The sequence below is a fragment of the Pseudorca crassidens genome, chromosome 2 (genome assembly GCF_039906515.1).
Source record: "Pseudorca crassidens isolate mPseCra1 chromosome 2, mPseCra1.hap1, whole genome shotgun sequence".
NCBI classification, from domain to species: domain Eukaryota; kingdom Metazoa; phylum Chordata; class Mammalia; order Artiodactyla; family Delphinidae; genus Pseudorca; species Pseudorca crassidens.
Window position 1 is genome coordinate 25789873 of NC_090297.1, and position 12742 is coordinate 25802614.

The 12742-nt window shown below is 42.2% G+C and overlaps 2 protein-coding genes across 12 annotated transcripts in view; one reads left to right on the forward strand and one right to left on the reverse strand.

The window, feature by feature from the left end:
- The window catches only part of YARS1 (tyrosyl-tRNA synthetase 1), a 30671-nt gene extending 29397 nt beyond the window's left edge, over positions 1-1274 (reverse strand). For 2 of the 3 annotated variants that reach the window (XM_067725315.1, XM_067725313.1), the window contains exon 1: positions 1049-1273. In XM_067725315.1, the coding sequence (XP_067581416.1) occupies positions 1049-1105 (57 nt within the window). In that variant the 5' untranslated portion in view covers positions 1106-1273. Of the gene's footprint in view, positions 1-1048 lie in introns of all 3 variants that reach the window. The other variant, XM_067725314.1, reaches the window with a different exon arrangement.
- A 133-nt stretch (positions 1275-1407) lies between these two features.
- The window catches only part of S100PBP (S100P binding protein), a 31836-nt gene continuing 20501 nt past the window's right edge, over positions 1408-12742 (forward strand). Inside the window, exons 1-7 of one of the 9 annotated variants that reach the window (XM_067725319.1) lie at positions 1477-1557; positions 3876-3931; positions 4506-4547; positions 7478-7594; positions 8358-9199; positions 9859-9944; positions 11449-11552. In XM_067725319.1, the coding sequence (XP_067581420.1) occupies positions 8360-9199; positions 9859-9944; positions 11449-11552 (1030 nt within the window). In that variant the 5' untranslated portion in view covers positions 1477-1557; positions 3876-3931; positions 4506-4547; positions 7478-7594; positions 8358-8359. The other 8 variants (XM_067725325.1, XM_067725316.1, XM_067725318.1 and 5 more) reach the window with 8 other exon arrangements.

Below are 12742 nucleotides of genomic sequence, written 5' to 3' on the forward strand. Positions count from 1 at the left end.
ATTGCACACTTTAAAAGGGTGGATTTTATGATATGTTACTTGTATCTCATAAAAAAAGAAAAGCAAGCTGTGGCCCAACTAATGTAACCACTGCCCTTTCTAAAACCCCAATGTTAAACATAGCTTACAAGGCCTTCATGACCTGGTCCCTGCCTGTGCCTCCTAAACAAACACGTAAAATGTACAGGATGTCAGATGGTGGTAAGTTCTATGGAGAAACAACAAAAGGCAGAGCAAGGGATGTGGCAGTTCTGGTGGCAGCGGTTTGTTATTTAAATAACGTGGCCAAGAAAGGCCTTCCAGGCAGCGTGACAGTAGAGGCCTGAGTCAAGGGAATGAGCAACATAAATATTTCCTAGTGCTTGGTCTGCATTTTGCTTCCTCTACTCCAGCCAAGTTAGCCTTCTCTCTGAACCACAGGGTTCTTTCTTCCCTCTGGATCTTGACCTGGGTTCCTTCTACCTGACACGTTTTTAGCCCCCAGTATTCTGGTTAACTTCTACTCCTTCAGTGCCTGGAACCAGCAGGAACACATGTGGAGTGAAGAAGTGATCCGCATCCTTCAGGGCGCAGTTTAGAGGTCACTTCCTCAGCTTTCCCTGACACTGCCCCCGGCCCTCCCCCGAAACTTCCTTTCAAGAAAGATCTCCGCGTAATGTACCTTCCAGTACTTGTTTCGACTGTAATTAAATGTTTGGATTATGGGTCATTTTAAACGTCTGATTTCCTCCAGACATGCTCTGGGAGGGCAGGGTCCGCCCGACGTATCCCCCAGCGCCTAGCACCGCGCCTGGCACATAATAGGGTGGGTGGGGTGGGAGCCCTGGATTCGAAGCCTGGCTCAACACAAGTAACTGCACACTGGAGGTGAGCCTACTGTGATTTCTGTGGGACTGACCGACGGGCAGTGAGGACTGCAATCTCTCTCAGAGCGGCCTCGGCGCGGAGTCCCCGGCCTCACACACTTATGACCCCGTAGCGGGGCTCAGGATCACTGGACCTCCGGCCCCCAGTCCCCAACGGCGCACTTCCAACCCCGAGGCCCAACCTGCAGGTTCCGGGTGATAAGGTGCAGCTTCTCTTCAGGGCTCAGAGCGTCCCCCATGGCTCTGTCCCCTCCGTCTCCCGCCCTGAGCCCAGCACTCGCGCCCCTTTCTCGGTCGCCGCCGCCGCCGCGTGCCGGGAACTGTCACGCAGGTCCAGTTAGGTTGCATCAGCTGAACTCGTCGCTCGGCTTGCTCGGCCTGGACCCTTGTCCTCCTACCAGCAGCCAGGAAAGAGTCAGGAGCAGCGAAAAGTCGAGCCGGTCGATGAGACGAAAAGGGGTGGAGCCAGTAGGTGGGGTAAGCGGTGCGGAGGGCGGAGCTGCGGCGCCTGCGCGGGGCACAACCTTCTGAGAGGCGGGGCGGTTTCCTGCCAATCACTGCCTGTCTGCCCTCCCCCTGGCGCTGGCCCGGCCGCCTCGCGGTGGGGGAGGTCGGGGAGGGGGCGATAAAATGGCGCAGGGGGCGGAGTGAGGTGCAGTCGTTCACCTAGGCTTGGGCCCGGCTTCTGGAGGTGAACAGCTGAGGGACGAGGGGGTCGGCGTTCCTCGGCTGGGAGGGGGATGGGGTCGCCTGTTGCTTCTCCAGAGGGCCGCGCAAGCCGTCCGCCCTGTTGAGGGGTTGAGAGGCCCGCACCCTGGCGGGAGAAGGGCTTGTTGTCGTTTCTGAGGTGATGGCGGTGGGGGGGGGGGAGTGTCTCTGCCCCCCACCTCCACGTCGGCGGGCGATAGATGCCCCTCACCCTGCCGAGGCAAAGGGAGGCCGTCTGGTTACCCGAGAGGGGGAGTGAGGTCCGTTCTCCCTACCCAGGGGGGGCGGGGGGGCTGGAGGTGGAGATGGAGGGAGTGCTTCTGCCCTCTACCCCACGGGGCCGGGAGGGTGTCGGTAGGCAGAAGATCGCGGTCTTTCTGGCCGCGCCTTGCGAGCGGGGGGCTGGGGGGTGGAGAGGCTGAGCCGCCCCAGGGGGGAGCGGAGGCCCGGGTCCAGCTGAGGTGTGGGGTGGGCAGCCATCCGCAGGGTGAGGGTGCACTGCGCTGGCCTGTTGGCGGGCCGCTTTTGCTCCTGCTGGGGGAGGGGTGGGCAGCAAGCCCCGCGCTTCTCCCGCCTTTCCCGGGAGGCGGGAACTCTTGGTCTTTTGGGAGGAGGGGAGCCGGAGGCGGGAAGTGCGAAGGCCCAGCCCCGAGGGCGATGCCGTGTCGCAGCGCTTCTGAGGGAGAGCTGGGGGCGGACAAGCCGTATCCTACGAAGGGTGAACTGCGATTCCCCTTCCTCCTAGCGCTGTAGGACTGGAGGCGGCACCGGTTCCTTCCTGGGCTGGAGGGCGGGCAGTTGGCACTGCAGGGTGGGCCCCGGAGAGGAAGTGATTGAGTTGCGTTCCTGCTGCCCCAACCTGACCTCGTTTCCTGTGGATTTGTTAGAGGCTTCAAGCTTTAGCAAACCTATCTAAATCATTTAAAAGACATTTTCTTTTTAAAAAGAAACCTGTTGCTGCAGCTGGGAAGTATTTTGTCTTTATGCCCATGTGGGATGATGTCCTGGCACCCTTATCTAAGCGAAACGTTATCTCAAGCAGAGATTTCCAGTCCTGGGTCGTTTTTCTGTCCTGCAGTGTTTACGGCAAAGGGCATTGCAGAATTCTCAGATAATTTCAGTTCAGTTTGATTTTGATTAAACTTTATGGCCGTTTTATGGAGTGATAAAGCCTACTGAGTGCCTTTAGTGCTGTATGTCTCACATGTATTGCATGTAGGAAAGGTTGGAAATTAAAGGTCATTGGGGAAGTCCGGTCTCTTGGAAATAATCCTTTCCCTTGGCCATACCTGTCAGATCCAGCTTGGTAATGGTCTTGGCTTTAGAGCCTTGAAAGAGGGATGTGCGGTTGTGTCTGGTGTTGCAGTTTTCGTGGCCTTAATAAAATAAGGCTTTGTGCTTTAAGGCAGTAGGTTTTCTTAGGTACGATAAAAATAGAAAGGGAGCCAGTTTCTGAAGTTGCAACCAGGAGGTTAGAGAACAGAGGGAGGGGGTGGTAAACTGAAGTGTGAAGAGGGGGGTGGACAGGTGAGAGAGACATGGAAGGACAGAATAGGGTCACAGAAGGGATGGGGAGCAGAGAATTAAGAGATAGACTTGGGAGATGGTGAAAATATTTTTCCTTTAAAAATAAGGAGATCCTCATATTTCAGATCACTACAAAGCAAGTGCCAAGAAAGGCAGGTGATGGTGGAATGGCAGACAGGGAAGTACTAAGGCTGTCTTGTGGAACTTCACTTTAGAACTTCAGTTTTATCCGGGATTATTTTTCCTCCCTTGCAGATTTATTAAATATCAACTTTCATTAGTATAAGGCTTTTAGGTTTAGAATGCTTTCATAAACATCCCCTCATTTGATCCTCATGATAATCTGTGTTTGAAGTTAACAGTGACTAATTATCCCCCATTTTTCAGAATGGTGTTCTCATCTGTATGAGGTTCAGAGACTTCAAGTGAAATACAGAGGTCTCTGAATTTTAGTCCAGTGTCTCACTTCAGTGACCGTTAATTTGCAGAATTTGCCTGATATTTCAAATGTCCATACGGCCTCATCTTTAACCAATTTATTGTGACAGTGTGGTTGACAAGATGCTGGGTTAAATTAGAAGGGATTAGAGCATACTGAATAATTTCTTAACAAGCAGGGACCAGGGGAAGTTTCCTATCGGTTTAACAATCTTTTCCTACCATTACTGTGCTTATCTTAAGACTGACTGACTCTTCAGGGGTCAGGAAGATGATGATGGTGGGGTAAAATAATAACCAGCCACTACTAATTTAACTTTTACGTTGTGCCTGTAGTATGCTAAGTACTTTGATGTTCATGATCTCATTAATTCTTGCAACAGCCTTATGAGGTAGGTACTGTGATGGTCCCTATTTTACAAGGGAAGACATTTGAAACTTCAGAATATAATCATTGTATCTTTCCCCACTGACTTCTTAATTTTAAAATGTTTTTATTATTAAATATTTCAAGCATATAAAAATTATAGTTATACCATGTAACAATAACGAATACTGTTATACCCACCACCTAGCTTTATTGTTTTAGGTCTTTTCTTATTAATGTTTTTTAAAGAAATAAAACATTACAGATAGAATTGAACCTCCTCACACCCCCTTGCCATTCCTCTTCCCTCCCCACCACCAGAGGTAGTCACTATCCTGAACTTGGTGTTCCTTATTTCTATTTAATGATGTATATATATGTATCCATACACAATTTATGTTATTGTTTAACAAATAAATTGTAAGAAAAAAAAGATGGGAATCTGTAGATTAAAAAACTCACAAGACCTATCAGCCGATTGCAATATATGGCCTTTATTTGGATACTGGTTTTTTTTTATCTTAAAAAATATGACATTTATAAAATAGCTGGAAATATGAACTGGATATTTTATGATGAGGAATTCTTGTTATTTACAGATGAAATGATGTGATTCCTGGGACTTGCTTCAAAATAATCTGGTAAAGGGGGAAGTGGATGGGGCAAGGTTAGCTATGGGTCGATAGTTGTTGGAGCTGTGTGATGCGTATGTGGGAATTCATTATACTATTACGCTGTTTTTGTATATGTTTTAAATTATAATAAAAAGTATTTTTTAAAATGAGGAAATAAAATTGTGAAGAGAATGATTTGTGAAAGTTAAATGTTATATGTATATGGTATTCTGCATGCTTTTGCTCCTAGACCTATTGGAACATTCTATGAGAGAAGCTCAGAAGAGCCAGCTCTGTGCCTGTGGATGTCATGTGGCATAGGAATTGATGCTTTCAGTGGTTATGAAGAATAGTGGTCCTTTGTGTGCACAGTAAAGTTTGCAAGTAGTGATGTTTTTCTTCCAATGAGGTTTGGCCACATTCACAGTTATTTCTCATGTTATTCCATTCCACTTAGGAAATCAAGGGAAGCCTGTGCAAAATAAGGTGGCTTAAATTATTTTTGCCAAGAGACCAAAAGCCCTCTTTGATGTCTGCATCCTTCGTAGTATATTAGAGAGTGTACTGAATGTAGAAGGCTCTGCCATTTGCTTACTGATCCAGGGCAAGTCTATCACAAGGGTGGTAGAAAAAAACAAGAAAAAACATTGTCTTTGGAATTAGACTTGGGTTTGGATCCTTGTTCTAGCATATTAGCTCTGTATACTTGATATACTAAATGCCTCTGAACTTTAGTTTCCCAAAAGTGAAAATGTATTGAACTCTTCATTTGATTAAGCAAGTGCTTGGACTAGACCTTTTGTTTGTTTGTTTCATTTTTCTTTTTGGCGGCACCATGCTGCATTTGGGATCCCGTGCCCCCTGCAGTGGAAGTGCGGAATCATAACCACTGGACTGCCTGGGAACTCCCAGGACTAGACCTTTTGGAAAGAGTTGGAGAGTGGGGGTGGTGGCTCAGAAAGAGCTTCTCTCGGAAATGTGGCTGCTTAACCCCTGTGCCTGTGATACTTGTGCTTGACACCCACAAACTTCGTTAAGTAAAAGAAAAATTTTTCCAAAAGTAAACTTTTTTCTTACTGCTGCCTAAAGAAATAACTTCACTTTATAATATAACCCAGTCACTGGGCAGAGAAATTACTTTTCATAGAGACACCTGCTTCAGTGCCTAGAACTGTCTCCCAATTGCTGAAATATTGGTAAAATAAGATAAAAAGCCATGGCAACTCTTAAGTTTAATTATAACAGCTTAGTTTCTTTGATAAGATCTGTGTTATAGAGTTATATTGAGGGGTTAGAGTTGTAAAATGTGTCTCACAGTGCGTAGTTTATAACAGGTGCTTAATATTTCTTCCCTTTTTGTCCCATCTCATCTCTAAGACGGACAAGCCTTTTTCTTTAACTTGTTTTTCCCCCAGTTTTTTTGAGATATAATTGCCATATAACATTGTATTAGTTTAAGTTATACAACGTGATTTGATATATGTACATAATGCAAGATGGTTGCCACAATAAGTTTAGTTAACATACATTACCTCACACAGGAATTTTTTTTCTAATGATGAGAACTTTTAAGATCTCTCTTAGCAACTTTAAAATAAAAAATACACTATTGTTAACTATAGTCACCATGCTATACATTACATAGGTCCCTTCTAATTCTAAAATTCTATAATCCTTCCCATTTCCTTCTAACTTTCTCTAGTACTTCCCCCCACCCCGCTCCACCCCGCTGTGCTGCGCCCCGCCCCGCGGCTTGTTGTATCTTAGTTTCCCGACCAGGGATTGAAACTGGGCCTTAGGCGGTGAGAGTATGGAGTCCTAAACACTGGACCACCAGGGAATTCCCTCTTTCTATAGTACTTTATTGTCCATAGCATTTTGTATTTTCTCATATTGGTACGTAACTTTCAGTGTTGTCTCTGTAGGAAGATTATACATTCCTTGAGGGTGGAAATCGTATCTTTATTTCTTAGAAAACTTATAGAGACAAATTATCTAGCTCAGTGCTGTGTGAGGATAGTAGCTCAGAAAATGTTTCCTGAAAGAGTGCATGAACCAAAACTAAAATTCAGGGAGGGAAGTGGGGTGGGGGAGAATTCACAGTTAAAAGGCTACAAGAATTTTCCACAATTATTGAGTTTGGTGATTAAGTGTTTCTTATAGCTTCTTAGCTGTTGACATGTGATATGTAAATATCAGCTTTCTATCACCTTTGCCATCTAGAAAATAATTAGAGATTAGGTCCGTCATTAGCTATTTAAGAACTAGGTTTTAATTATACAAGTAATATATAAATATTCAAGTAAAAAAGTAAAATACTAAAGTCTCCCCTTGTCCTCTCAGGATTCCCCCGCAGGTTATGACAGTCATCAATTTTGCATTGTATTTTTCCAGACCTGTTCTTTGTGTTTATATATGTATTGAAAATGTATGGTCATAATTATATATGTATATATGTATGGTCATAATACATATATCGTATGTATTATGTATGGTCATAATTATAGCTTTTATATGTATGGTCATAATAATAACTTTTAGATCTTGGGGGAATCTTAGACATCACCTAATCCCTGTTCTCCATCCCTTCCCTATTTTGTAAATGAGGAAACAAGTCCCTGGTTAAGTGGCTTGCCCAAATTATCACAGCTGGTTATTGACAGAACCAGGACAACAACCCAGGTCTTTGGACTCAAGACAGTACTCATCTTACTAGAGCAAATGATATTCTTAAGAAAGTATTGTTGGGAGGAGGAAAATTAGTTCCTTAGTTGCATAATTTTTCCTCTAAAGGTTTTTCTTTGATGTTCTTGACTCGAAATCCAACTTCGTGGTATTTAAAAAAAATCAAGATCAAAATTAATAGATGGAGCACCTTAAAGCATAATGCAGTTGACTTTGTAATTAGCAGAGTTGAAAGTGATGAGAAGATCCTCTAATTTTCTTTGTGCCTGCAGGAAGGTGGGAGTCAATCATTTTGACAAGTCTCCTGAAAAGAACAGCTAGCAGGAGCTGAACCCTTTTTCCATTTGGTCTCGTGGCAAAGGCAGAGATCACACCAGCAGCTCCACACAGTATGAAAGACAATTCTTTATCTTATTGTATGCTTAAAGTTTTTTTTGTTTTTCATTTTCAGAAGTAATACATGTTTGCTTTCTAAAAAGTGTAAACTGTGAAAATCCAAACATTTTACATACATATTTATTTTGTTTGTATGTTATAGATATTATTCCATGATAGTATATACAGATCCACTTCATTGTGTTTTTAAATAATTGTAAAGTATATACAGATACACTTCATTGTGTTTTTAAATAATTGTAAAGTATTCTATAACATGAGTGTACCATGATTTTACTGAACAGTTCTGGTGATGGACATTCAGGTTGTTTCCAATACTTGGATGTTTTGAATAATGCTGCTTTGAACATCTTTGTAAATGTATCTGTGTGCCTTTGTACAGGTACTTCTGCAAGATAAATTTCCAGAAGTGAAATTGCTGGGTCAAATGCTGTTGCCAAATTTCTCTCCACAAAATATTGTACTGACTTACACTGTCACTGATAGTGTGTGAGGATCCTTGTTTCTCACATTCTCACCAAACTAGATTACTGTGTCATCTTAATTTTTGCCATTTTGATAGGAAAAAAAGTATCTCATTGTTCTGATATATATTTCCATGATTCTGGTAAGCTTAAATATCTTAAAACTTTCTCATGTTACAAGTCATAGTGCAAAGAATTTGAAATACTAAGACACCACCACTCTCTAGAGCAGATTGGAATTGATATAAGAGTATTTCCTGTTCCTCAGCGAAACTGCCTTTTATTTCTCCAGATATGCCGTGCTCACTAGTGCCCTCTGAACAGTCTTCTGGTACCTCTCTTTTGCCTAAAGACAATGCCCCATTTTCTTGGGATTCCTTGGATGAGGACGGATTGGATGACTCCTTGCTGGAGCTGTCCGATGGGGAAGATGATGGCCATTTCAGTTTCACGGAGGAAGAGATTCAGGAACTCTTGAAGGATGATGACCTATCAAATGAGCACTTTTCTTGGGGAGGAGGCTTGCCTAACCATGACAGCAGGAATGTTGAGAAGGGAGGGAAAGGGAGTCAAATTCCACTTGATACTCCCCAAGAGAAAAATTCATTGTACAGCTTGGGACCAGAAGCTGAGACCACTAGCCTCTTCAAACTACCTCAACTAAATACATCAGTTGGTCATGGACCAACTCCTCCTAAACCATTGAACAGACGCTTTGCACTAGAAAAGAATCTTATAAAAGTTACAGTTGCACCATTTGATCCAACAGTTTGTAATGTTGTACTTGATAAGGACAAGACTGATACATCCAAAGTTACTGAAAAACCCTCCTCCCTTGGAGAAGAGATGAGAGAAGATGGTCTTAGCCTAAATGAGAGCACAATTTGCACAGAATCTGAAGGGATCAGCCTCAGTAACTCTGCCTATGATGGGTCCCCACTCCCTTTTTCAAACAGTAACTTTCAACAAACTGTCTCTGATAAAAATATGTCTGACAGTAAGAAACCTACACCTGTATTCTCTCAGATCTTGGACCATTCAGAAACTCCTAATACAGGGTCAGCCTGGAGAAATGGATCACATAAATCAAGTTTTGAAATGAGGTTTCCGGTTGTTTCCAGTTCATCAAACAAAGTAAGTATATTTTTCAAGGTGAAGAGCAGAATGAAATTATTTTCATTCAGAAGCTGTATAGCAGAGCTTTGTATTCAAATAAATTGGGGTTTGAATCCTGACTAGCACTGTGACCCTGGGCAAATTATTTAGCTTCTCTGTTTCCTCACAATTTCTTACCTATAAATTGGAGTAAATGATACTTTACAGTATAGTAAAGATTAATTAAATAATTTATTGACAGTAACTGGTACATAGTACTAAATTAACCATTTACTGAATAGACTAAGATGATGATGATTTTATTATTTCTCCTTTCTTTGGGTTTCAGCCTAAGCCTCAATCTTTGGTTGCCACGCTGTATATATTAGATAAAACAGCTCTGAGTCAGCCACTGAAGAGCTGAAAAATCTTGGACAATTTACCTAACCTCTTTGAGCCTGATTCCCTATCTGTCAAATGGGTGTAACAGTCCATACCGCTTAGGGTTTTTTTTTTTTTTTTCCTTGAGAGTACTGTCATTATCTCATTTAAAGCACCTCCCTTAGTGCCCAGTACACACTAGGGTTCACGAGTATGCCTATGTAGCCATTAGTTCAAGAATATTTCCATAAATGATGTTTTGTTATAACTAAGGGCCATCTTTGCTTCTTCATTCTTTCTGCTCTGAAAAAACGCAGGATGTTCTTGACAAGGATTCTGGGAAGCTGAAGGTCCATGAAAAAAGACTAGGCAAAGTCATTCCTGTTCTGCAAACCAAAACAAGGTAATGGTATAGTGAAGTATTCTGGTTTCTGTTGGTTCTCTTCATTTGCTTTCTTCCTCTCCTGAGTTTCTCCTTAGTGTGGGGAAAAAGCCCTGCACCAGAAGTAAGCATACTTGAAGTTCTGGGACTACCAATGACTGTGTGACCTTGAACAAGTCAAATATTCTCTGACCTTGGTTTCTTTGTCAATAAAATGAGGCTAATGATGCCTTCCCTGCTGCCTCACAGGGTTATTTTGAAGAGAAAAAAAGACATATTAATGAAAGCACTGTATAAATGTAAGATTTCTTTCCCTGCGTGTGGAGAAACTTGGTCACAGATATAGGAAGTTAGAATAATTTTTACAAAAATGTTAAGATATAACTATGTAGAAAATCATTTAGCCATCTCTCCCAACTTGCATATAACTGTCCTTGGGGAGAAAATTTTATAGAGTTTGCAGATCTGGGTCACCTTTTCAATCTGTTCTCTTGTTGCCAGGAGATGGCAGTATCTCTACATGGGCCTTTTCAATTAGCAAAGCTGTTTTTTTAGGTTGACTCAGATTGGCTTCCTTACAACGAGATTCTTTTAAAATTTTTGATTACACAGATACTAAATTTATTCCTACCACCCCTAATCCCAGTTTTCTGGGGTTTTTTTCTTGTTTTGCTTTGGTGACTTGAAGGAACTTTGTGAATTGTATACAGTGGAAATTAAGGCTACTTGGAGCAGTAATAAACTCACTATCTCATCCACAGACTCCTTAGTACAGTGTAATCAGCATGAGTGAGGGCCAGAAATTGTTCTTGCCAAGGTCACCAATGTTTTAATTGCCAGATCCAGATGGTTCTTTTTGGTCTTTATCTTATTCAGTTTTTCTGTGGCTCTATGAAGTAACTATTTCCTGACTAACCTTGAATTACTCAACAAATGCTTTCTGTCTCTATGGAGTAGGCAGTCTTTGCTTTGCTATGCCTTGTTTTGGTTTTTTAATTAATTAATTATTTATTTTTGGCTGCGTTGGGTCTTCGTTGCCGTGCGCGGGATTTCTCTAGTTGTAGCGAGTGGGGGCTATTCATTGTTGTGGTGCATGGGCTTCTCATTGGGGTGGCTTCTCTTGTTGCGGAGCTCGGGCTCTAGGCGCGCGGGCTTCAGTAGTTGTGGCACGCGGGCTCAGTAGTTGTGGCGCACGGTCTTAGTTGCACTGCGGCATGCGGGATCTTCCCAGACCAGGGCTTAAACCCCTGTCCCCTGCACTGGCAAGCAGATTCTTAACCACTGCACCACCAAGGAAGTCCCTATGCCTTGTTAACAGGAGGTTATATCTATTTTTTTTCTCTCAACTCCATACTTGGTTGCAGCTTCATATTACGTGACTAACACTGTCTTTTGTCATTGGATCTTAGAGAGTGTTTTGAGAGTTAGTTGTTCTAATCCATCAGCTGTATATGTCTTCTCTGTACAAAGCACTATATTCATGGTTCTAACTGATTGTTTTTCCTCCTGGTTTGCTTTGTTCAAGGACTAATATTCCGACGTTTTCACCATCAGATCTAGAAAAGCAGAAGCAGAGTTATCTCAGGAATGTCATTGCTCATATAGAAGACCCAGTGGACTCTAACCAAGGTAACACAGTAATCAAAGAATGGCATATAAAAAATGTGATGAGACTTTTTTTTTTCCAGTGTAATATAGCTTAAACTGAGAGATTGTCTTGAATTTTTGTAAATTGGTGAGAAAGATAACTTCTTTTCCAAAGATTTTTACTTCAAGGGATTGCCTAACCAGATAATCCTCAAAGTGGTTTGGCTAACCAGTATTAGAGAGGGGTCCAAGGAGACTCATACCAGTACATGAAAAGTGTCTCCCCCATGGCTGAGGGCTGTAACCAGACCTTTTTTGCTAGGGATTTTTTTGCTTCGGATTTTTTGGTCTAAAAATTAGTAGAAAAAAAATAATAAAAAATAAAAATTAGTAGTGGACGACCAGGCACTGCTTGGTAATCATTGGTTTTTTTATTTGGAATTATTTTCCCTGTTGCCTTCAGCATTTAAATGTAAAAAGCAGGCATTTCAAATACCATCTTGCATCTTGGCATCTGAATAAAAGCTCTTGAAAGGCTTTGACTATCTTCCAGATCCTTCAGTCTGAGTTCTCCCTAGTTCATTAAAAGCTGTTGCAAACCAAAACGGCTGAATTCTTTCTCCAGCCCTCAAGAGACTATAGTCCATGTTTTCATTCATTCATCCTAAACTATTGGCTGATGGGGAAATTCCTAAAGTGAAGCTTGTGAACTGTACTGAAGGTGTAGATATTAGAAAATACTGGTAAAACAGTTCCTTCTTATAAAGATCACTCCATATTCTATCATCTTTAGCTTTTTTCTCTATTCATTCAGCACACCTTTCTTGAGTACTTTCAGTGGTGCTCAGTTTGAAGATTAGGGATTGGAAATGTAAAGACTAAGATAGGGTCTCAGACCTCTGGGAATTGATAATCCAGAGAGGAAAAGATAATTACACTGCAGTATTGATTAGTGCTCTAGTAGAATTATGTATAAAATGCAGTAGGAGCAGGGAAGGAGCCCTTCTGTTTGTGCTTGGGCAGAGCGGAAGATGGGGAAGGAGGATGCCCTTGGTAGGCTCCACAGAGAAGATGATGTAGTTCAGTTACTCTAAGATCTATTGTAAATCAGTAGGGAGGGTTTTAGAAGAATTTTTGGCTGAAGATCAAAGGAGAACTCCCCTTTCTTTGACAAATCTTGAATTACTTAGTAGTTTTTTTTTCTTTTTATAAGGCTGTGAGTGAAAGGTTTA